Source organism: Symphodus melops, assembly GCF_947650265.1.
Source record: "Symphodus melops genome assembly, chromosome: 9".
NCBI classification, from domain to species: domain Eukaryota; kingdom Metazoa; phylum Chordata; class Actinopteri; order Labriformes; family Labridae; genus Symphodus; species Symphodus melops.
Window position 1 is genome coordinate 4,248,189 of NC_136699.1, and position 25,733 is coordinate 4,273,921.

General features: G+C 41.0%; 4 protein-coding genes across 5 annotated transcripts; 3 read left to right on the top strand and 1 right to left on the bottom strand.

Moving 5' to 3' along the window:
• The first annotated feature begins 224 nt into the window (after window positions 1-224).
• Window positions 225-1,569, top strand: LOC306829723 (snRNA-activating protein complex subunit 1-like). Its single transcript, XM_079352869.1, has one exon. It carries the CDS (start codon window positions 337-339, stop codon window positions 1,417-1,419), a length of 1,083 nt encoding a protein of 360 aa, XP_079208995.1. The 5' UTR covers window positions 225-336; the 3' UTR covers window positions 1,420-1,569.
• A 443-nt stretch (window positions 1,570-2,012) lies between these two features.
• Window positions 2,013-4,626, top strand: arl9 (ADP-ribosylation factor-like 9). Its single transcript, XM_079352870.1, has 4 exons — window positions 2,013-2,521; window positions 3,331-3,508; window positions 3,649-3,824; window positions 4,371-4,626. Exons 1-4 carry the CDS (start codon window positions 2,264-2,266, stop codon window positions 4,545-4,547), a joined length of 789 nt encoding a protein of 262 aa, XP_079208996.1. The 5' UTR covers window positions 2,013-2,263; the 3' UTR covers window positions 4,548-4,626.
• A 148-nt stretch (window positions 4,627-4,774) lies between these two features.
• On the top strand, window positions 4,775-12,491 carry spmap2l (sperm microtubule associated protein 2 like). Of its 2 annotated transcripts, none has more exons than XM_079352871.1 (8): window positions 4,775-6,081; window positions 6,170-6,194; window positions 7,083-7,139; window positions 7,544-7,678; window positions 9,122-9,247; window positions 10,918-11,059; window positions 11,803-11,937; window positions 12,252-12,491. In XM_079352871.1, exons 1-8 carry the CDS (start codon window positions 6,063-6,065, stop codon window positions 12,381-12,383), a joined length of 771 nt encoding a protein of 256 aa, XP_079208997.1. In that variant the 5' UTR covers window positions 4,775-6,062; the 3' UTR covers window positions 12,384-12,491. The 2 variants fall into 2 exon arrangements, with proteins under 2 accessions (XP_079208997.1, XP_079208998.1); XM_079352872.1 differs by having other exon boundaries at window positions 9,125-9,247.
• A 6,327-nt stretch (window positions 12,492-18,818) lies between these two features.
• hopx (HOP homeobox) lies at window positions 18,819-25,379 on the bottom strand. Its single transcript, XM_079351635.1, has 2 exons — window positions 25,019-25,379; window positions 18,819-19,086 (listed from the first exon to the last, which is right to left on the bottom strand). The coding sequence occupies exons 1-2, from the start codon at window positions 25,163-25,165 to the stop codon at window positions 19,009-19,011; spliced, it is 225 nt and encodes a 74-aa protein (XP_079207761.1). The 5' UTR covers window positions 25,166-25,379; the 3' UTR covers window positions 18,819-19,008.
• Between the last annotated feature and the right edge of the window lie 354 nt (window positions 25,380-25,733).

The following is a 25,733-nucleotide window of genomic DNA, read 5'->3' on the forward strand; positions in this document are numbered from 1 at the left end:
CACAATACGGAACAACACTTTACGGACCGTTTCAGCTCTGGGCACGTTTTCTGAACACTTTCAGATAAACAAAAACAGGAAAATATATGCATTTGTTTTTACTTTATTGATGCTATATGAAAACACAAACACGAACAGACAATATACATTCAGGCTATCGCTCTCCTCAGTGCAGCTGCTCTGATTGGTTAATTACCTTAAATGAACACTACCACCTGTGGGCGTGTCTTTTAGGTAATACAATGAAAAGCTCCATGTGCTTTGAGGCTGCCCAGAGCTCTTTCAGACTTTCAGGTGTCACTGTCTAGCATCAGAGCTCTTCGTTCAGTCGTCAGGATGCCTCATGTGGTGCCGTTCTACTCGGATTTCTTCTACGCTCCTCTGACAGAAGATGTGGAGGAACTTCTCGCTCGTTTCCAGCAGACTGATTCAGTCAGGTATCAGGACTTTTCAGCCATCTGGAGGGAGATGTGCTTCTCCGATGTCTTTCTGGGTATAAGCCGTGAAGGTGAACTGAAGAGATTCTCGAGGATAACTTTAGCAACAGCGATGAAGTACTTCCTGCCTCCTTACAGCTACCAGATTCGAGTTGGAGGCTTGTATCTGCTGTTTGCTTTCTACCACACACAGCTGGCAGTCCCACCTGTGCAGATTAGACTCGCTCTGAGGGACTGGGCTCAGGTTGAAAAGTTTCTGAAGAACTCTGTAGATTCTGGGCATCTTGACGTTGTTTACATATACCGGAAACTTTTTGAAACCAAAGCTATTGCCTACACCGCTATGCCACATTTTCTCACCTTCCAAAAGCAGAGGAAACCAAAAAAGGAGCCAGTGTGTGCAGAGTTTCTCGGGAGGACAACGGCAGTAGATGATCTCCTCTCTGCAGATATCATGGAGGAGTTGACCAACATCCAGAACCAGTATGGGAAGCTGAAGGAGGGCACAGTGGAGGTCAGAAGCCAGGTGACCATGACTCACCGCGACTTAACCGTACGACTGAAAGATTGCATGTCAGAGTTCCTCAAATGGCAGCAGAAGACTTTCTCCCAGGGTGACAAAGACATGGACTCTGAAGATGAGGAGGAGGAGAAGGTAGATGGGAAGTCTGGCAAGAGCAGAGCCAGCATCCTGTCCTCCATCAAGCAGAAGAGCTACACTAACTTCCAGCAGGCATCTAAATCAAGGAGGCACCGACAGGCCGAGACGGTGGACTCCTCAGGCTCAGGAGCCGAGCACATCAAGGAGGCTGCAGAAGCTGTGCACCACAGGAAGCCTCCCTCTCTGCGCGCTCGGACCTGGAAGAATCTGGGAATGACGAAGGATGAGAGCCGGCTCCAGGCGTGGCTCCTCAGTGCTCCTGCTGAAAGTGAGAGGGTGCCGGTGAAAAGGACCAACCGCTTAGCTGCTTGTAGACCGTGAAAGAGGAATTTAAAGCTACATAAAATAGCACTTCTGTTATTGTTATAGTTCTTCCAGGGACTCAAGTGGAGAAAGGAAGCTTTAATTTGTTGCATTCAGTAATCAATAAATGTACTTCACACAAAGTCCTACACTCCTTTGACATTCAATTAATAAAACATTTACCTTTTTTTTTAAAGGAAAAAAAAGTTTTGGCTTCCCAGTCTTTTTTTTTTTTTTTTTTTTTTTTTTTTTTTAAAGGTTACTACTCTAAACAGTTGCAGGGATTACATCAAGTGCACATTCATCACCACTGTTTACAGCAATCGTTCATGCTTTCTGGCAGTATTTAAATGAATCTCTTGTCATTCTATCTGTGACTAGATTTATACAAGTTTAGGTTAAAATGCAGTGAAACTAAGAATTGGTAAATCAATGAAAAACAAACCAAAACAATTGAACCAAAGTACGGGTAATTTAATTTAATAAAGTTCTCCTGTACAGTCGACTATATTAAACACGACAAATAACTTTACAACACAAGGAAAACATTTAAGAAATAAAAATAATACTATTTAAATGGCACTGGCGTACGCTACACACCTCGTGTCCAATCAGATTGCTTGGTCTGGAGTCGCCATCTAGTGGTGAGACTTTGACACTGCATCAACACAAAAACAGCCCGGAAACATCGTTGTGAGGAGTCCGTCTCGAGCTTCCTGTCTGTTTTATAATCCACTTGTTGCAGAGAAGAGAACGACGAGGACGCTGCAAACAAACTTCATAAGTCAAACAATGGCGGAAACGGTCGTTTAAAAATTCAAACAGCAGCCGTTTGGAAAACGTTACCCAGCGAGCGAGCGCCATGGTCGGCCTGAGGGACACCGGGGTTCTCGGAGTCTCCGTGGCCCTGGCGGGAGGGGTCGCCTATCTTATCTGGACTTACGCGTCCGCCTCCAGGAAGAACAAGAAGCCTGAAACACGGCCGAGCCAAGATGGACTCGGTATCACAGAGGAGAGGGGAGCAGGGGATGAAAGGAAGGAGAGAGGAAAGGAAGAAGAGGAGATATTAAAGGAGGCAGAAGAAAGTGTCGCAGCTGCTGCAGCTCCTAAAACATCCGAGGTAAAAGAGTTAAACTACAGTACTTAACATAAATTAGACATTTCTCTTTTTAAACATATTCGTTGTCAGTGTTTATAAAAGACAGATATTTCTGGTATTGTTAAAGCCGTTAAAAAAAAGCGATGACACAATTCTCCCGTTATTTATTTATAAACACTTTTAATTAGAGTTTTTATCTTGAATGATATTATGATTATCGTGTGTGTGTGTGTGTTTTTTTTTAAACCAAAACCTCAGTTGGCAAACTGTTTGGTATCACTGGCAACAAGTTGAAGAAGGGTCTCTGCGTGAAGTGTTGCATTCTGGGAATTGTAGTAATTGGAGTGTCGAGTTACTGGAAGTTAATCTGCGATATATTTTGTTATCCAATTTATCATTCAAACCACCAAGTGTGAATGTTTGATAACTTTACACTTCCACATTATTAGACTACATTGAATGTTTTGACCGATTCAGAGATCTCACTTGTAGCCTATTATTTATTTATTACTTATTAATTTAGCAGGGACACAAGATGTACATAATAGATTCCATGCATTCAGGTTTCTAAAAGTGTCTAATTTGCAAGCCCTTTTTAAGACTCTTAATCAGTAAAACAGGAACATTAGAAAATACAGAGACGGTGATACTATAAAAATATAGACATAAACTCGAGAGCGAATGAGATAAAACATTAAAATGAGCTTTTAAGACACTCAATGCTGACAAACCTGTTTTATTCAATTTGGACAAAATAAACGTATCCTTAGAGAAGGACGTTTGTGTGGAGAAAATATGATACACTTCTTGTCTGTGTGTGTGTGATGCAGTCAAGGCCGGAGGAGTCAGCGGGAACACAGGTGCTGGTTCTGGGTCTGGATGGAGCCGGTAAGACCAGCCTGCTGCACTGTCTGGCATCGGGGTCCCTTGAGCAGGACATGGAGCCGACACAAGGCTTCAACGCTGTCTCCATTAACAGAGAAGACCTGCACATTGAGTTTTTAGAGAGTAAGTCTAAACTCTGTAAAAACAAAGAGCGTTGACTTTGAGCTCTGAGGATGTGCTGTAACTAACTCTCTGTCTGTCTGTCTGTGTGTGTGTGTGTGTGTGTGTGTGTGTGTGTGTGTGTGTGTGTGTGTGTCCGACAGTTGGAGGTACAGAGAACCTGAGGCAGTACTGGCAGAGGTACATGCCCAAGGCTCTCATGCTGGTCTTTGTGGTTGACTCCTCGACACCACAGCTCTTTCCGATCGCCAAGGAGCATTTACACGAGCTGCTTGCAAGTCACCCAAGACTTCCTGTAATGATACTGGCCCACAAACAGGTGAGGATGACAGACAAACACTCCAGACTCTTGTGAACAAAAAAAAAAGTACTTATGTAAAGAACTAAGCCACTCAAGGAATCTATCTGTCTATAATTAGCTTCAGTTTGTGGCAACTAGGTGCATGAATGAGGCTTTCACTCACAGCTGCTGTGACCAATCATACTGAAGATACATCTCAAAAATAGCTGAGGCCAATTAATATCAATGTAACATTTTATCTGTTTAAGACTGTGTAAGTGAAACCTTTTAAAAGGTGAGAGAGTTGTTAGTACAGGGAAGAGAGGGAGGACAGTTGCATGTGTGTGTGACAGACAGACACACCAGAAGCAGGCAGGGGATTTATAAACCTCTGCAGAGTTTGGTTTGTAAGAAATTGATTTAAAAAAAAAAATCAATCGGCATCAATTAGCCGGTTTGGAGTCTTTCCTGTCCAGAATCTGACATCAAAACCCCCGAGCAAGAATCCTTCCTTACATAAAAAAACTAAACAGTTGACTTCCCATATCTATAAACATGCCTCCTTGTGTTTTCTTCTCGTTCCAGGACCTTCCAGGAGCAGCCAGCATCACTGACCTCCATGAGCACCTGGCTCTGTCAGAGCTTGGAGACCGCAGGTTGTTTCTCATCGGCACACACGTCAGGAAGGGAGACGCAGAGCTCAGCTCAGGTGTGCAGGATGCTCGGGACCTCATCTTCCAGATGGTCTGTAACGGCAAATAAAACCCACCGGACTCTGCTACAGACTGGTAGATGTTACGTCATCTAGTTTTTTATGAGAAATACATATTGTTTAACTACACCAGGTTGGTTGCAAGTCTTTTCTTTGTTTATGAAAGAAACATGTTTTTCTTCTTTTGGTTTATTGCAGTTGGTGAAAATTCTTGATGACTCCAACTTTTATTTTGACCGAAGATTAATTTTTGTTTCCCCAAAGCAGGTAGTCAACAAAATATATGTTATTAAACAAGACAGACCTCCTTTCTCCAAATATCATTTAGCACTGTGACACCAGCTGTTAGCTTAGCGTGTGCGTGTGTGTGTGTGTGTGTGTGTGTGTGTCGGCATACAAACGTGTCATTATCAAAAAAAAAGTATACCTCAAAATGACGACCTTGAACTGTAATGGGTACGATTTTGATTAACCCATCAATTCTGTTTTGTTTTTTTTTTATGGTAAAAAGAGATGTTCAGTTCACTCAGTAGTTGTCCGCTCTGTGCAGCACACTGAAGCTGATCTCTCAGAATCGTAAAGACACTTACCTGCACACGGGTCAGTAAAGTACGTGACATGATTTCAGGTTGTTGACGTTTTCACACAGTGACCTCTTTCTGCCATATGAGGCCAACAACAGGCTCAACTGTTTTTCACAGCTTTACGACAAAGATTGTGTGATTCGTTGAAAAGCTTTAACCTGCCCTTAAACAATAGAATATCTTAGTGCACTACTACTATTATATAATGTCCTAAATAAAGAGTTGTTGAATGAAGCAGGCAGAGTGGATCAGGTCAATAAACACCTTGTTATATTAAACACCTTTACACTAACCTCTGGATCTTCAAAAAGGGGGTTTTAGGTTTTCTTAAAAGGAAACATAAGCACATTTTTTGCATCTACTTTTCGATGTTTGAATTCTTGCTGTTCACTGAGAAGTCCTCACACAGCTACTTGCTTCTTATGTCTGAATAGTGTAACAAAAAAACATGTCCAAGCTACAGTATTTTGTTCTTAGTTTGTTTTCTGTTTGATATCATCCTGAGAAATGTTTTTTTTTTGTTTGTTTAAATAAAGACTTTCCACTAGATATATGTATGTGCCTTGTTGTCCTTTAATTGTAATTGAGAGAATGTAACCTCCACGACAGCCTCCGTGCCTTTAGGACCTCCTGCAGCACCACAAACGTGTGGATGAAAAGGGCCTTTTCCTAACATACAGTAGCTCCTGACATTTACTCAGGTGTCAAACTCTTAAACTACAAATACACCTGCAGAGATACATGCGACAGCAGCCGGCCTTACCGCTGACCTCAAGGTATCGTTTTCCTTTTAACATCCCGCCTTTGAGATCTTAAGACAACAGAGCAGAAGGGTTGGGTGTGGAGACTCCAGTTTCAAGGGTCCTCAGGTGTGGAGTTGGTTGCTAGGGACTCCGAGCTCCATAGCAACAGCAGGAGATAAGTGTGACGCCATCAGCAGGCTGACACGATAGACTGCCGCTCCTGCTGCTGTGGGGAGAGATGGTGTCTGCAGGACAAGGTAATTTTATTGGTTTTGATACACAGCACAAATACAAGGCTACTTTTTACTCTACTGACAGTCTAACTGTTTGTGTTGATTCTTACAGGGTCCAGATTTGGTCCATCAAACAGGTGATGTGAGACATAATGTTATAGAATAAATGTGTTTTTTTTTATTTATTCAACTTTCCTGCTTTATCAAACGATATTACCAACCTGAAGGAGTTTGTCTCAAAGAGCATATTACTACTTTAACCCTTTATAGGGCACTCATTGAAATACTTTGACATTGAAACATTCAACCTCAAAGTGTTATTGGGGGACAAAACAGGACTTTACTTCTGTAAAAAAAACATTTTTTTTTTTGTTTGTTTTAATTTCATATAGAATAATAAACATTGACAAAGTTACCATATTTGGTTCAATTGCCACAATAGCAGGATCAGCGATGTAGGGTGATCTCTTCTGATTGGCTGAGTGAGGATCACGTGCTTCTCGACCTTACTGAGGCGCAGAAGGGTGGCCATATGAAATTAACTATTCAAAAGTAGCAGAAGTGTTTAATGTGCTTATAGAAGAATTAGTTAAAATGTTGGATTTAACCGTTTCAACTGTTATTTTAAGTATTATGACTGAGGTTTTTGAAAAATGAAGAGTAAACTTTTTTGGGTATCTATATTCATATACATGACTGAAGTGGTCAAAGTGGAAAGCCTAGAAGCAAACAACCTTTCTCCCTTTCAGTCCGTCTGCAAAACAAAAAACCTCCATTAAAAAAATCATGTGATGCATTTCGACATTTTGTGTCTTTGAGTTTGATTAGTGGTCACAATAAGGTTTTGAGTTTGAAGCCAACTTTTTCACTGAAGTCAGACCAGATTTTGGATTTCCAGGCTCTGCCAGAAATAATGAAATCCCTTAACAGAAACGGGAAACCCATTGAATGATTGCATGTTCCCCCGGGGCCTAGAGTCTCCGTCTTCCTCTCATATTTAATGCTGATTTGTGTTTTTACGGCAGAATCTTGGAGCTGGCGCAGCACAAAACCTCAAAATGTGTTTGGGCAACGACTCCTTGGTGAGTAGCCCAGTCAAACTAAGTTTATCCTTTTGATTAAAATCGGATTCTAGCAGACAAACACAAGATACCACAAGAAATATCACAGCTCTGTTCCAGCTGTAACGTCATTTGAAATTGCATGGTTGTTCATTGATCTGGTGTGACATTTACTCCAAGAATTCAGGAGCCTGTGGTCAGTGCTTCCTTCCTTATATGTAATTTCTCTAAACTCCAAAAGTTAACACAGATGTCTGGAACACTCTGGATGTGTAGGCAAAGGATAGAATAAAGAAAAAAACAAACAATGGTCACAAGTATCGTCTTTTCATTTGAGAATTGCCTTTCATGAAAAATATCTACTTGGCTGCTTATTTGACATTTTCATCATCACAGCTCATTATTGGTAACTTTTCATTGATCAGTGAAAAGCTGAGCTGGGGCAACCAGGAGCCAATATGGCCCATCTCCTCTGCAGCACTCGGAGCCACTCCAAGTGCAAGAATCCAATACCTAGCCAGGCACAAAAGAGACTTCTCAGCAAGGGAGGACCACCGGAGGTAACTGCACTCTGAACATTATTGATGACTCTATCAAAAAAGCATGAGAGGGAGGGTTGTTGTTTGTCTCCAGAGAACTGTACACAAGCTTTTCATGTTTTGCTGCATCCACATATTCGAGACATTTATTTTTTATTTTTTGCAAAGCTGTAGGGAAATGACTTTGTGCTCAGTCACAGGGTTGATTCAGGAAATACAGAGTGCAAAGTGATGTTCAGGACTGATGCCAGGTGCTTCCTGATCAGAGGTGGCCATCCCTGAGAGCTGCCAGGCTCAATTAGTGAGGGAGAAGCTGCGAGTGGAGTTACAGCTCCACAGTCTTTTATTTTGGTATTGTTTGTTGTTTCTCTTCCTGGGCTGCCCCATTAAAAGCGCAGTAATATGTAGTGTAATTCAATCAAAATCCCACACAGGAAGTGCAGCTCCCAGAACAAATAATGTTCATTTACTGTAAGTAAAGATGACAGTAATCACCTCCTGGTTAGCTTCATAGCGTCGCATCCGCAAATAAAACCGAGCTGTAAGTACAGTCTGCTGTGCTCATATAATGTGAAACTAGTATCTTGTTGTTTTTTCATTGATAGTTGAATATTTAATGGAGTTTGTAGAAATGCTTTATAACGCCTGATGATCACACGTGTGCTCCACGTCTTGTCGCCTCAGCGTGCAGTTCAGAAGTCTGGTCCACTTCGTTAAAGAGTAATCTCATGATCTGATTGTCTGACTGTCGGCTCCTGATCCACTCATTTCTGAGCACAAAATCAAATATCAAGGAATCAAGGTCATAGAGACAGGCATAGGAAAAGCAGTGATTGCTACACACTGTAGTTTAACACCCAGATTTGTTAAAGAAGAGTAAGTAGACTATTTCAATAAAGTCAATGAAACCATTATTCAAGCATTATCATGTGATAGTCGATCTTTGTCTTTTCACTGTGCGCGATGAAATATAACCGAAAAACATTACCAGCCCGATCTTTTACAACTTGATCGCTTACTTAAACTACAAATATGCCTCTTTAAGAGCACAAACAGAAGAAAGATCCAAAATGTACTAAATGAACTTCATGCCGTATTGAGGAAAACTTGAAACTTGTGATTGACAACAGAAACACTTCTCTTCTGCTGACCATGAGAAAGTATACAAAGGAAGTTCAGCTTCACGTCTAAAGCCCAATGTTTACAGTCCACTTCTTAAAACCAGGCGATGGTTATCCCACCAGCTTGACTAAGTGCTGAAGAATTCAAATGTTTTTGTGGTTTCAGATGATATTCCACTTGTAACTCTGCCCTCATCTGTTCACTGACACTTAATCCATTGTTTTGCTCTCACCCCTTTCCCCCCTCCTCCCCCTCCTCCTCCTTCCTTCTGGCTCAAGACATTCTTTTGTCCAGGACACACAACACAACATATAATGGATGTTAATGGCTTCCATTTTCCAGCAGGAAGGAGGAGGAGGCGAGCTTCTTCAGGAAGACTCGGCGTCCTTCCTCCAGGGCATCCCAGTACGAGCACATTGTGCACTTGTCAACGCCCAAAACCAGGAGCTGCAGGACCCAGGAAGCACGGTGCGAAAGCCCCATTAGACATCAAACACAGAGAGAACAGTGAGGACAAGTGGCACTGAACCAAACATTTGCAGGTCGAATGACTGTTTTGATGTTTATGGTGTCTTAGAGGCCCATTACAGTGTCGCTTATCTCTGATGGCAGAAACAGAACACAATCACTGCCACTGCAGAAGATAAACCCGTCTGATTCAGAAACTGATCTAGAAGACAATCTTAAACTAACTGTTTCTGAATATGTTTCTTTTTTAGTTTTTGTCATTGTGATTTATTTACAGTTTGGAGCCATCTTGAACATATTGAACTTCCTGTCTATGATATATATCTTGTCCTGAATATTAAAACATGTGTACATGAGTATGCACAGCAGCATCATGAGACCCTTAACATTTCTGTTTAAGAAATGATTGCCTGATCCAGCTCTCCAGTCAGTCTCAAAGTCCCTGCTTTTTGGCAGATTTGTGACTCAGACATTCATAGCTTTTATTGTCCTCAGGGGGGGGTTTCCACATACAACCAAAGTCTAGGATTAAATTTGAATCTTACATATGATAGAGTTACTGTAACTCTGAGAAGGCAGAGAGGAGGCTTCGGTCCAACACTAACGTCTCCACGCTGTGTGAGGAAGACAGCGTTTGGACATCTGTTATTTCAGTGTCAGACTGTGGGAGAGCGAGCAGCGGAGACAATAGAGCTTATTGTCCTCAGTTCGGGACCCCTGGGACGCTCGCAGGCAGCCGCGGAAGTCTTTTTATATATCCTGAACACAGCAGAACAACATGAAATGAGGCTACAAGACAGATTCATATGGGGATTACCGAAGTCAATATACAAAATGAATATTTGTTTCTGTGATTAAAGCACAACATATTACACTGATTGCTCTTTTAATACCCTTCACAGACAAAAATAATCACCATTTGTTGAATCTTAATCCTCTCATCCTGAAAGATAAATAAACCAGAAGGAGCACGAGGCTCCACAAGATGTTTGTGGCAGATTCAAATCAAACACTTTCCCCTTCAAAATAAGACGCGTGCCCTCTGGGAATAACAAATCACAGATAACAGTGTCTACTCTGATAAAAAATAAAAACGAGGGCTGGAGTGAAATACTGCAAAAATTATGATCACTACACGAGTGGTGTCCTCCTTATTGGGAATAATGTGTGTGTTAGTAAAATAATAAACACAAAAGACAGTCACATCCTGGGTCAGCAGCTGACCTAAAGAACAAAATGTTTGACCTGATATTTGTTATATCGTCTGAGTATTTATTGAAATGACATCTTGGAAAGGTGTTACCTCTTGTATCAAATATTATCTCAAAAGCATCCTATGAAAACCTCAGCTTTAAGGTTTATCTAAATCTCTGTAACACATACAGTATGTGCTGTCCATATGTCCTTTTCCTTTATTTATTTAATTACTTGACAACCCTCAATTGTATTACAAGTTAGTTTGATTATATACAGCAAAGCTTCTTACTCTTGATTGTGGGAAATGGTTAAAAGCTGAAGGATGAGAAAGTAGACATTAAAGATAGTGATTATAAAGAAACACTGTCATTCAAAATTTGGTCAGAGGACAAAAAGCTAAAGAAGTAACCCCTTCTCTTTCACACAGATGATTATAGTAGTATATTAAGAGGTGTGTTTTTTACCCTTCCCAGGCCTCCTCACACACCTCACTGTGAGGAGAGCTGTCCTATTTGGCACATTGAGCCCAGAGTGAAAACGGCTGGGATCACACTGCGACTGCTGCAGCTCTCGAACCCCAAACTGAACCATCCAGACTTCCAAAGCAACAGAGAGGTCAGATCCAAGTCTCTTATGCTCACGGAAACCTCCACAAAGGCTCACGTCCCTGGTAATGCAAGTTCATTCAGAATCATTCAAATAATTTGACCGAAAGTTGCTGCAAGTGAGAGAAAGTAAAGTCTAAAGTTATGTTGCCAATGTGCAATTTAGACATGTGTAAAGGAGTTTTCTGCATTTTTTTGGAAATGAATAACTAGAAACTACCCAATATTCAACTCTTACAGGACTTCTTTTAATTGCTGCAGTATCAACACAGGTATTGGAATTATTCTAAAGTGCATATATCTTATACCCTGACAACACCATTAAAAAGCCAATTCAAGCAGAATTTGCAGGAAAAACAAAACAAAAAGGACAACACTGTTGCTTGGTATTTAAATGGTATTTCCTCAATCAACTAGACTCAGTTTAAGTAGAAGATATTCCTAAATGGAGAGCCTGTCTGCAGGGTAAACATGAGAAACACAAGACAACATGTCTGAGTGCAGGAAAAGATGGCATGACTTTGTTCACGTTAGCCAAACTTATCTTTGGCAATTTCTTTAGAATCATAACTTTCATACATCGGTGTGTTTTATTGAACTTCATACATCACTTTATGTTCAGGTTAATAATCCCTTCCAATAATGAAATGTGGTTTTCTACATCTTTCTCAGACCATTTTAAATCTGTCTGTACTTGAAGATGAAAACAACAAAGGTTTGTACAGTCTGACTATGTCTCTGTTTGTGTTTCAGAGTGTTCAATCCACGGTTTCATTCGCTTCTAAGACTGCTGATATCTCTCAGAGGCTCGCTCAGCTTTCACTGCCCCAACTGAAGGAGAGCAACATCTGCAGAGAGCTCCGACGCCCCGAGGAATCTATCTGGACTGTAAGAGCACCGACTGACATCACGCACTATTTCAATGTGAAGGAAAAAACTGTCTTTGATAAAAACGGATGTCTTAAAAAAAGCCCGGCTAAACGTTTGACATTACTCAGCAGATTACACGAGCTCTCTTTGGGATACAAGCATTTTGTATTTATTCAAAAACAATCAACACTGGGATGGACAAATACCGATTGTTATCATGAAAAACACATACTGAAACAGCAGCACATTTTTAACATTTTGAGTTCTTGGGTCATCAGTTTGAGTTTTCTTGTTGAAGCCTATGTTATCGCTAACTTTTCATCTGAAACCAGGTATCAAGGGCAGCCAAGAAAGCCACAGCAAGTGCTCATGTTGAGGCTCTGGCGACACCAAAACAACTTTCCAAAGACTACATCGCTCCACGAGAACCTGTGTGGAGACCAAAAAGCCTCCTTTCCGCCTGAGCTTCATCCCTCAACATTATTATCAAGTCCGTGTTGACCTTGTCAGTACCTTTTTGTAGCTGCATGGAGAGCCAACAGTCACAATAAATACATTTGTTTGCTTCAGAGTTTAAACATACATTATTCGCTATACAGGAAAAAAAACACCCTGAACTCATTAAAATAGATGCTCTACACTTAGTGTTTCTACTGTGTCTTAAGATAAACAGCCTTAAAATGAAGATTTTTCTAGATGAAGAAAGACAATATATGGGATCTACATGATAAAAAGAATTGTACTGTTGACCACAGTAACCAAGACATACCCGAGACCAGAAAGCTCAGAGACCAAGACATTTAGAAATCGAGTCAAGACAAACACCAACACAGGGCGAGACCAAGACCATTAATGTCTCTAAAAAAAACATCCTCTTGTGTGCAGACGGCGTGTCACTCACTTAGACCGTAACAGCGGGAAGGTTGCAGACGTAACAAGGGGATATCAATTCAAATTAACTGAAGTTATTTGTTCTTTTAGAAAAGGAAGTTTTCATTCTAATCCCAGTGATGATGTAGAAAACTAGCCTGTCGGTGGTGGTCTTTACTGGTCTTCATTTAAAATCTGGAATCCACCCAGTCTGAGTCGGAGACAAGGCCGAGGAAAAATGCTTTTGATTCCGAGAAGAGGCCGAGTGGTTTGGAGATCAAAACTGATTTTGAGTTGCAAAACACTAATATAAAAGTGTATCTGAATAACTTTTAAAATGACATAGTAGAAAACCAGGCTGCGTGATTATATAAGTGTGAAATACTTTACTTTTCAAACACAGTTTAAGACTTGTTTAAGGTTTAAGGTGAGTGAAGAAGGGCCTGCAGTTCAGATGCCTGTTAATACCATGAACATAAATCCTAAAATAAAACTTTTGGATAGTGATGTTTGAGTCTGTAAAAGATTATAAATCTAAGAAGAAGAATGTTTGGAATAAAAAAAAACATCTTGGTTATCAGATCTGCCGCCTGTGTCTGAGCCTCGGTTTGACACGGTCATCCACATGGTTTTTCCATTTGAGCTGGATTCTGCATTTATCGCAACCATGTGTGTATGACTCGTCCCTCTCTCTCACACACACTCACACACTCACACACACACACACACACACACACACACACACACAAACACAGCATCAGATCACTGATTTCTATCTGGTAAGTTTTTTAAACATTAAAGGATTTTCCTCTGAGCTGGAAATGTGCATGTGTCGTTCCTCGCCTCTTGACAGATTTTCTCAGCCTGGATATTTAAACAGTGTAATGTAAGGGCTATTGTTTGAGCACATGTGCAGTCTGAGACTTTTTAGCAGAAACCTCTCAGAAGCTCCCCTTTTCACTTTCCAGAGGTCATGACCACAATCTGACCACAGTTGAGTTTACAGAGGCTGCTGGGTGAAATCCACTGAAATCCCACTGACTCTGTCGGGGCTGAAATTTCACACGAAAGACTCTCTACTCTGTTGATGTGTTTAGAAGTGGTTGGTCCTCTACTGTAATTTGATTTAAAGCACTAAAAGCACTGCGGGCAGCGTCCTGGTGAAGGTTTTTGGCTCAACTCGACCAGACATCAAAGAAGATTGAACCTACACCCTGCTGGGAGGCTAATCTGGGATTAGCCGGCTGGGAGCATGACATGAGACCTAAAGGTAAAGAGGGAAAGGTGAGGACAGACAAATTTCTCTGAAGATAGAAATATCGAGTCAAAACAGTTTGTCAAAGAAAAAGTGTGAGCACAAATTATAACAAATTTATTAAACATTGCTCTACATCCCAATTTGTGGCCAAAAAAGAGAAACCCTTATGTGGAATTTCATCGCATGTTAGTACCGGATAGCCTAGCAGTTATGTTGCCACACGTACAGAGGCTATCGTCCTTGACGCAGCAGCCTTAGGTTTGAATCCAACCTTGGCCCCTTGCTGTTGCATGTCAGGTTGGTTGTTAGGTTGTTATGAAACAGGCTAAAATGAATACTGATGCCTCTATTTAAACTGTAAAAGCGTACAGGAAGATGATTGATTATAACTGTATACATATTTTTTGAAACATGAAACCTCTTCCTCCGGGTCAGTAAACATTCAGAAAGCTCCTGTAAGGAATCTTTGGTTTGTGTTGATTTTGGCGCCCCCTGTCAACAAATCAGTGCTTCTATTTCTTAGCTGATGTTGCCTTGTACATGCATTGGCAGTTTTGTAACCAAAAACAGCTCACCATGCTGTCTGTTAGCGGTTGAAATTTATTAATTAGTGAGAATAATTGATGTGTACAGTTTCTAGAGCGTGCTGTAGCTGCATCTGTGATTACATTTGTTTTAAAAATGACAATATAGAAACAACCAGTCTTGTTCTGTTGGTCTTGTTTGATTTTGAAGGTCATTAAAAGGGCATCGTTTCCCATTTGTAGATCGTTAATTACACAAACAAGTAAAGAAGCTCTGTCACTTTCAGGTCTTGTCACTTTGTTTGCACTCAGCAGTCAAGTTCCACACCTCCCTGCTGTCTGGGTTTACACCGGTGTGTCACATGGCGTGTGTCAACCACAAGCAATCACTCAGGATGTTGTGTACATTCAGCCCACACCTTCTGCTAAACACAGGAAGTGGTTAAAACAAGACAATCTCTTACCAGGCTCCCTCCCTTCACATTCAAATCTTCTGCCTTTGTTTATTATATTTAGCACGATGCAGGCAGGTATATTTAAAGAGCTGTCCTTTTTTGACACCTTGCTTTGTATTTGACTGAAACTCACATTCATTTATCCGTATTGACTCTTTTACTTTGCAAACAACCGTGTTAGGGTGGAGTTACAGGAAATCTCTCTGGTAAATACTCTTCTAGCTGTGAGAAGCTGGCAACAGTGGCTCTCCGTCTGCTGCTGCGGTGGCTGTGGTTTTGAGCCAGAACCAGTTGGAGTGATACATCTACTGGACTGCACAGAGAAAACTCAAAGTAATTCACCACCATTTGTGCTGTGTGGACTGAGGTAAAACCAGAACCATCCATATGGTTTTACTCAGGTTGGTTCGCTCTGAGTAAAAGGTCTGAAACAAAAGAAATGTGAAAAATGAGAATCTTAAAAGGGTCAATTAGTCTGAAGGGATGGAAAGATGCTGAGTGGATAGCCAGGATGTCAGAGTGTATCCAAAGGTTTCTTAAAGGGATTAACATTTCTGTTAAAAGCACCTTAGAGGACCACCTGTATGTCAGAGTTTGTCCGAAGTGTTGCTTCAAGTAAAGAGCAATGAGGTGCAGAAAGGCTCGCCTCGGGAGGAGCGTGATAGACTCTGTGTTTTGTGTATGTATGATCATGAGTGGGAATAATGTTTGAAAGAAATACATGAACAAATCAAGGATGAATGACTGTGTGTGAGGAACTACAAGAACTCGTGGTGAACGATTGGTGATGATACGGTTCGATCGTTGACACTTTCAGGGGAACACGAAGTCAGGGTGCAGAAAGTGACGCAGACGGAGTCTGGCAGCTTTTTAAATGGCAGATTCCTCTGAGCTCTGCAGAGTCCTCTTAGCAACAAACAAAACCAGCCTCCATTCAAATTCTGCACACACTCTAAAAACAAAGCATCGGACACGCTGATCTTCCTTTTACTGGAGTGACTTGAGGACAAAAGGCCAGACGAGGCACTTTTCTGCTGATCAGTTCAGAAGAGCAGGATCAATTCATCACCATCAGGGCTTCATGACCAAGAACTAACCCGATATTATAAATATAGATTTTGTTTTTATTACCTCTGATCTTTCAGCTCCATGTTTGTGAGTGCTGCTTTCAAGCAGTCAGTTGAAGTTTCTTCCCCTTCAGTTCAAGTCATCAGCTAAAAATCTCAAACTTATTTAGCCAAATATTACGTCAATACAAATATTTAGGTAACAGTCTGTTTCCTTGTTTTATATCTATCATCCTCAGATCTGAAAAAGTTAAATACCCTCCTATCAGTCTTCTTCAGTTGACGCACAATGTTTGCATTGGCCAGAGTGCATTGTGGATCTATTTGCCATATTACAGGTATTGTTCGTACCTGTTTGCGTATGACGGTGATCAGCAGCCACGTCTGCAAATGTTCCTTTAGTTCTCTGTGAGAGAAGCTGCAGCAGATAACACATTGTCACTGTTTGCTAAAAATTGGAAGCTGAGCAAACAGTTAACTAATAAACCTGATGGTGGTTTTATTAGTGGGTTACGTGATGGCTCTCTGAGAAGGAGGGTATTTACCTTTCTCAAATCAGTACCTCAAAATGTTAGTCCTTTGCACCCTAATTAATTGCCAGACCTGATGTGTGCTCCAGTTTTGTTCTTGGATTCTGCCTGTGTCAAGGTGTCCATTGAACCGTAGGGCTGAAGCGCAAGAGTTTCCATCTATGTTTGTGTAAGTAGTGTTTTCTGAAAACCAAAATCTTTAAACTAAACTACCACTGACGATAAATTACTGCATTGAAAAATTCAGCATGTTAATAATAATAATAATAATAATAATAATTCATTAGTTTTATATAGCACTTTTCTAAATACTTAAAGAGCACTTACTTTTTACTTGTACATCTGACGGCTACCCTGTGGCAGCACGGCCTACAGGCATTCATGTTAGGATATATAAATATTCGGTGCTTTTGCTGGTGGTCTTGTTTACTTTTGCAGCTCATAAAATGGCAGTGATAATTTCTGTCTGTTTCATAACCACTTAAAACTTCATCACAGGAGCTTTAAGGTCTGGAAAGCAGACAAACAGTGGACCATGTACGTTTATTACAATACCAAACAATAGTATTTACAAAGAAGACTGCTTGGTGTTTTAGGCTCAACAGATTCAATCAAATTTATGTATTTCTTTTTGACTCTGATTTTCAGTTACGTAGGTTTTTTGTTTTGTAACCAAACCTGAACTGCATGAGAAACTTCAATCCTGGGTAGCTGAAATGATACACAACAAATAAATATTTCAATAGTTTAGTTAGTTGTATTTGTCTTCTACACTGTGATATGGCAGTTAAAGAAAAATGAACCAACATGTGAGATAAAGTGGTGATTTATGAGCAGGGTCTGGTATATAATGTGTGTTTTCAGCTTGACAGACAGTGTGTGCTGTGTGTGCACACTATAAACAAATACGCCTGTTTTTTAAGCCGAACATGGGAAAACACCCCCGGGCTCAGGAAACAGACACCACAGTGTGTGCGTGTGCTTGTGTGTGCGTGTATGTGTGTGCGTGTGCTTGTGTGTGCGTGTATGTGTGTACGTGTGTGTTTGTGCGTATTCTGTTTTTTTGTTATTAATGTGGATTTGTTTTTCTGAATAATCCATTAGACAAATTTCCTTCTCCATAGTGAAGATTTGAAGTATAATTACATTCAGATTCAGGATTCAGAGGTAAACTTGAAAGTGTATGTGTATGGTGTGTGTGTGTGTGTGTGTGTGTGTGTGTGTGTGTGTGTGTGTGTGTGTGTGTGTGTGTGTGATGCCAGTGTAAACAGTATGTCCCTGCAGCCTGTAAAAAGCAGCCGTGTGTTTTATGAGCGCTTGAACTACCTGAGTTGGGTAGGTGTCGGTTTCTGTTGAGCTCGTTGTGCAGACGGTTCCCACAATCAGAGCGTTTTCACTCCCTGCTGTTTGGCAGGAAACCTCATCCTCTCTCTCTCTCTCTCTCTCTCTCTCTCTCTCTCCTCCTTCAGTCTCAAACACAAACAGAGGGGTCAGGATTTCTATTCTGTCCTGTAAAATGAGACTGGCACTTTCTGTTCTCTTTCGTGTCTCTTGTTTTATGGACTATATGAGGAGGCAGGACTGTATGGATGGGATTGATTAGTTTTTGAACGCATCCATGTAAAATGATGGATAAAATAAAAAGCGACACCTGCTTGTGAGGTCAGTTAATCAATGTTTATGTCTTTATTGAATGGTAAAGAAAAAAAAACAGAGCCTTTTTGAACCGGCTGAGATCACATCCTCTTCACATTTAGGGTCAACATGGGACAATGACATGACATCACCTGTCATTTGTTTAGCCCATGATGCCATTCAGCTCAGCCGGCTCACATGTCCGACCCCCCCCCCTCCCCCTCCCTCTCTCCCTCCACCCTGTGCCGTGGAAATGTTCCAGATTTGTCCGTGAACAGCCTCAGCTGATTCCAGGAGCATCTATTGTACTCTCGACGCTTCCTGACATCTTTTATGTCCCGCGAGCAGCTCGGGCGTCCAGCTCTCTGCTCCCTGCTGACTGACACACATGTAAACAAAGCCTGAAAACAAAAGCACACTGTCCCCAAACCCCCACCAGAACACCCACCCAGCCCTGTTACACTTCAACAACCATTGGCTAACTCTGCTCCCTCACTGAATTCAGCCGCCTGAAATTCTTACCTTACCTTACCTTTAAAGAAGACTCAAGGTCACTCAACTCATAATAATTATATCTTTATTTCTGTAAACATGGCGGTTATATTGGCAACAACACACAAACACCTTCACATTACGTACAGTAAGTTAAAATAGCTTTATAGATACAAAAAGACAGATGAGGAAGGGGCAGCTTGTCCAAGAGAGAAAGCGACGTGAGGGCAGAGCGTCAGGAGGGATCCAGCAGATTCTTCAGTCGAACACCTTCCCCAGGTCGGCTGGCAGACCCTCCGCCTGCCTCCACAGGGCGTTTCGCAGCTTAAACCATTTCTGAGGATGGGGGAGAAAAACAGAGGGAGGTGTTAAAAATGAGCAGCAGTTTTTTCTCGTTTGGAATTAAGAAGAACAGCTGGCACAATGGGATCCAGAGAGTGAAACAGGAGAGCGGTGACGTGATGCGTCTGGCTGACATGAATAATCCTGAGGAGATACACAGGTGGAGTTTTTGTATCGTCAAGAATGATTTGTACAAATAACTCAGCTCTCCAGATTCTTTGTCAGTCTTTCCTCATCCTCAGGGCACTGGTCATATTTACCTACACAACAATTGTCTCCACACTGCGAACTAACCTCGTACTGCTGTGTCGGGTTTATGTGATTATGCGGGCAAAACACCCAATACATGAAAAGAACTATCAGTGGTACTAGACTGTGCAACTTAAACACCTGTGAGCAGTATAAAGAGTTTACTTTGCTGTGATTTGAGCATTTTAACGTCACTAATTGGCTCGCTTGTTTTCAGAAATCTCTTTTCATAACAGCGTCTCCTGCAGGAACTTAAAGCATACATTTAACATAACAAAATAAATACAAGTCTGCATTGACATACAGAACAGCAGTGATTGTCTGTTATAAGCTTTGAGGATGTTGAACATATACACATAAAGTTGTAGGAAGATAAAGTCATCATTTTTGAATGTGTTTTTCCTTTGTGTTATTTTGGAGAGTGTTGCCTGAAGAGCAGCCCGCCACCTGTGTGTCCGAACGAGGAGCGTGGAGCATCCTGTCAAGTTCTTAATGATGTTTGATTGATTACTTTTGAGACACTTTGAATAGTTTGTGGTTTTTTTTGACGACAGCTGGCTGCTCCTCTAATATCGCCTAAAGAGCAACGACTGACCAAAGCTTTCAACTTACAACATATTTGATGGATGGGTTGATACAGATCTTGTACAAATCTTCATACCAGCTGTTTAAATTTTGTTCTGAAGTTTCTTTCTGTAACTGTCGTCAAAAAAAGTCCCAAACATGAAATCTATGATCCAAAGAGAGACTTTGGTCCTTCCTGACTTTTATAATCACATTACGGTCATTTCTCAGTGCATGTAAATGTGGTCACTGACTCACACAGACACCGCAGTGACCCTGAGGCTACGTTGTATTAAAGAAACCGCAGAAGAAGAATGTTTCCATCCAATTATAACAGAGAGTGCAGACCCGAAATTGGTCTTTTTTTTTTTTCTCTCGATCCGGTTCTCTGCACCGTGAACGCCACACCAACAACTATGCTGCTGAAACTCTGACCAGATGACGACTGCGCGCTGAGCGCCCTGACACACACCCGTGACCCGTCGCACTGCTGTTTTTATGTTGTCATGGGTTTCACAACAATGCTGACATCATCTCGATAACGCTGATGAGAGAGAGGGAACACTGGCCTTAAAAAACAAGACATACGCCCGGATGGTTTCAACATTTTATACTGGAAACACATGAGATTTCCATTTGGAGTCGTCTGGGTTTGAACAAAAAAAAAAATTGCAGAGACCTAATCAAATCAAGAATTGGCTGCTCGTGACGCACTGTGTTTTGGGATTTGGGACAAAAAACAGGGGAAAAGTCAGATATTTCTCAGCTGAAAAAGATTGTAAACGTCTAGTCTTAAAAATGTTTTTTCTCTCTCTGAGGTTTTGAATGGAAGGAGTAGTCTTATACTTGTTTTACTTGTTCTTGTTCCTGGTTCTTTTTCAGAGTCTAACATTTGTTTGAATATCTCTTAAGCATTGCACACATGCCACTTCAGAGCAGAAGTGTTAAGATTTATAATCCTGCTGACCCGTACAATGGGGCTTGTGTCATTTGTTCCCTTTGACCAGCACCGGATTACATAACGAGGTCTTTGAAACTTGACTTTACCTTTCTGCCAGTGACTTTGCAGCCTTGAAAACAAATAAAACAGTCAATGAAAGGAGCTCAAACATGCCGCGTACGCAGAGGCCGGAGCACATTGTAAATGTTGTTAATGTGAAACGGGGAGTGGTGACACCTCCTCCAATGAGAGCTTTGTTAAGAAAAGCAACACGCTTGAAAGGAGGAGTAGCAGGAAGAAAATCCACATCAGTTGGAAATGAAGTCAGGTCTTTTGATTGTCGGCCAGACCTTTACCTCACCCTGGATCGGCTTCTCCCGCCTTTTGTATACAATGAATGGAAACAGTCACTAATGCTGCAAGAGGAGTTAGGAGGTTTTCATCGCCTCTCTGGACGCAAAAAATTTATGGAGCAAAATAATGAAGCACATTTGCTTTTTCAGTGAAGCTGCTTACGGGGCTTTATGGAAGTGATAGCTAACGAAATCAAAAGTATCTTTAAAAGTCTCGTCTTGTATTACATTCACACGTTTTCAAAAAGGAACCACAGCGGTGGGATCCATCCGGAAAGTTAAATGTAGGTTTTTCATCTGGAAGAAACACAGGAACAATGTGTGTTTAGTCTAAGCAGAGCCTGTTCTTTCATGAAGGCGCCCATGAGGCGTACACTGGGAATGTGAGTCGCAGGTTTAGCGGGTTTTTATTTTTTTAGTCCTTTATACACTCGAAATATTGCACATAGATATCCAATGTCATGATGAAAACTACAGCATCTGTAAAAGCATTTGAATACTGAATGGCTGCACTCAGAGGGAGCAGTGAGGGTGGAGAAAAGGTGGTGCGCTGAAGGGACAGCTTTGTTTTGGTTTTAGAGACTGATGCTAAAGACTACTCTGAAAGGTGCTTATTGTACATTAAAGCTTCAAAACTAAACAAGTTTTTTCTGGGGGAGGTTGCACATGGATGAACACTCGTGAGGGTTTGAGGCATTTTGGAAGGGTAACAGATATTTTAAGAGATCAAAGTAATAATCAGTTCAGGTCGTCACGCTGGTCTGCTGGTCTTTTTCAGATTTTTCATAATAATTTGTTCCCTCGCAACGAATCCTACCTTGTTAATCCTGTGTTCACACATTTACTTTCTTTGTGTTAAAGTGTTGGGTTTAATCCGAGCTTGCTTTTTAAACACTGCCGTCGCAGAACACTAATACAGTAAATATCAAATCTAGGCTGCTGTAGGTCAGAAACGTCTGTGTAATGCAAGGTAAAATGACTTTGTGAACAGAGTCTGGTGGTTTTGAAAAATAGCATCTTATCTTGACTAAAAGTCTATCCCTGATGTAGTAAAAATATCAATGTGAGCATGTCTGTGAAAAATGTTTTTAACTGGAGATGCTTTAATTGAAAACATCTGCCCTAAAGCACGGCTCTTAAAGTCTGTTTCAAAGTCAAAGCAATCTTTCAGAGAAATCAGAAACTCCTTTGACTGTTCACTTATTTAACTGTTAAAAAAAATGTGAAATCATGTCTGTGTTGTAAAATTCTTCTTGAAATCAGAACATCTGAGTACACAGAGCAGCTTGTGTTTCACTCAGTCGTTATGCAAGTGTCTGCAACACAAAGTATGTTTTTTAGTTTTCAACTATTTTCCTCCAACATGCGTGACAACAGTGATTGTTTTGAACCGTGAGCGCTGCCGCACCACCAAACCATCTTGCTAGACAACTGGCGTCATCAAGGCGTCAATAGAAGCCTCACCTCCACTTAAAAATACACCAAGTACTCTGTTTATGGAACCTGTTCACACCTGAGGATGTGCACGTTTGTTTTATGCCCGTGTTACTTCAGCTCTGAAAAATCCAGAGTAACTGGTTTGTGGAGTCCAAGAAGTGGAAAAACCAGCGACAAGTTTGTGCGTGACATTCATGGCTTGATAACTGCTGAAACGTTGAGCTAATTATGAAAAGGACACACATTTTCCACGCCACGTGAGAACTCTTTCTCCCCTCCAACGTGTCCGCCCCATGAGCACAAACGGGAGCAGAAATTTGCCTATGCGAGGAACCTGATGTTACGTCAACTCAAGGGCAGAATTTACATGTAGGGTTTTACCTTCTTGTGTGTACAGCTGAGCAAATAGGTTTGTTGTTCGCCTGCCATATCCTGAAGAGGAATGCCAACTGACATTTGGTGTCATTATGGATGTAGGCTGAGTGCTTTTATAAAGATTTATGCTTCCAGAGATGCCCGCAGAACTTCAGAGCGCTCTCAACATGCCGGTTATTATCGTTGCTCTGAAGCTCCACATCTGGCTCCTGATGTGACGGATGCTCAGACCTTACAGTAAGACGAAGACATTCCTCAGATAGCGGCATGGTGGGAGTGTTTACATGTGGGAGAGGGGGCTGCTAGAGATTAAATACCTAAGTACTAATGTGATGTTTCATGTAATTGGCAGTTTTTCTGCTTCACTTCACCACTATATCCACGGGCTTAACTAGGCTTTGATACACAACCGCTGCCTGCTGGCTCTTTCCTGCTGGAGCACAAGTTGAGTTTCTGGTTTGAACAACGATATGTTCATTCAGGAGCTCTATAGCTGCAACCATCAAATTAGTTAATAGAGAGAGAGAATGTGCATGAATCTCTAATTGTTTAGTTATTTTTGGAGGGAAACATCCAACAGTGTAAAGCTCGGTAAAATCTGCCGCTTTTTGTGTGAACACATATTTTTGATTTCTGACTTCTCTCAAACTTAATTGGAGATGCAATGTAGTCACCAATGACATGTCTATCAGGTATTTTAGTTGTGGAGTTAGTTGAGAAAATAATAAATTATGACCCCTGATGTTCGGTTCTTCGTCTTTTATTGCCATAAATAAATAAATAACTCATCAATTATTTTGTGTTTTGTTTTCTTGAAACTCTGAAGTGATTTCAATTAAACATGGCAGATTATGTTCATGCTGAGATAGTTTAAAGAAAAAAAGTGAACAGATAGGAAAAGCAATGTTTTTTTTAAACACAGTAGCCTACATAAATCCGCCGATAGCGGGCTCTCAATCAAAACAATAACAAGTCAAGCGATGACGTTGAGTTTGTGGCACTCCGTCAGGTAAAACACATCCAACCACGTTCAAGAGGACACAAGCAGCAGTAGAGACAACACCCTCACTGTTAAAGTGACAAACCGTCCAGGACCTGCTCCAGTCACGATCAATGTGACTCCTCTGCGGTCAGAGTTTACACTTTAATGAGGATTATTTCATCACACTGTGACAATTTAAAAGATTGATCGATTGTGCAGGATCACTCCAGAGCCGGGCTCGTTTGAGTCTTTTCACTGGCAGTGGAGGAGGACCAGGATTGACAGATTTAAAGTCTTGTTTTGGTTTTAGAATCCCCTTCTCCTGCAGACCTGAGTGAACATTTACATATTTATGTCCCAGAAGAAGTCAAACATCAATGATGATTTGTCAATTCCTTTGATGACTTGTGTGATAAAGTCTCCACGTTTAGTGTCCTCATTTATCAAGTAAATGTGCTTGAGAATAGCAGTTCAAAACACTTTTGGCTCTTATAGCCAGAGCTCAGAGCAGTATTCTCCATTAAAGATGAAAATGCACTTTTCAGATGTCCTATTAATCAATGATTTAACACATTGACAGGCATGTCTTTAATTCTAAGGACTATTCTAACTATTTTAGGGTCATGATTGATAGGGAATATGTCATTTATCAAATGGGCGTGTGCTTAATGAAGCACAGATGGCACACAGAATAAATAGAAAAAGGATCCTTTATGTTCAATTCCTTAGGAGCAAAAAAATAATCCTCAAATATCAACTAAAATAATAACCACTTTGAGTTCTTAAATGGCCCCAAAAAATTTCCATTGGAAATCACAGTTCACTACAAAATTACATTACATGTAACTATCAGTTACCAAACAAATGTAATAATATCTCAGGGACATATGGATGATATATATATGTCATTATTTCTGAACAGGCTGCAAAGTTATTACAACACAATATTAAGCAAAACTAAAGAGAATAAGGGTCAGTTTCTTCTCCCACAGAGACATTTAAAGACATTTCTTTGACATTACTCACTAGTGTTTCCTCCTCTGTCAGTCCGCACTCCGCAGCGATCAACATGAGCGATGTCCCGTCCGGATACCTTTGGACTTTAAAACTCTCCTCCAGTACTTGGACCTGATCGTCCGACAGCTTCATACTCTCCATGCTTTTACAAGACATGTCGTACTTTATCCTTGTGTCAAGTCCAAATGGTTGCTTCAGTTCAAATTCAGGTCCGGATCGGGCAGGGGTGGAAGTGCGCACAGGCGGCGGACGCGCGGAGCAGAGACGCGGTGATGGAGAAGCGCAGAGCGGGAGGTGGAGACTCTCTGGCAGCTCGGAGGGAGCGTGTGAACAAAGTAGATGATGTGTGTGTTTGCGTGTGGAGCTTTTACTACTGTCAACAGAGGAAACGTCACGAGGCCGTTCCCATCAGTAAACCCCTCCTCCAAACACGCCCCCCTAAAAGGCACAATGTGGGAATTAAAGGGTGATCATCATGGCACATCAAGAAAACACTCTGGAACAAATCTGCTTGTAGTGATATACAAAGCATACACGTACAAGAGACATCATGGGCCAACTTTACAGTCAATAAAAAATACAAAAAATCTCTAGACAAAAAATAAAACTGAACAGCTATAGTTTTATTTTTTACTGCTACCTTGGAGTGTCAAGTGTTTTATTGACTTTGTGGATACAATTTGATTTTTATCTTTTTGTTGTTTTATATTTCGAAGGAAAGTGT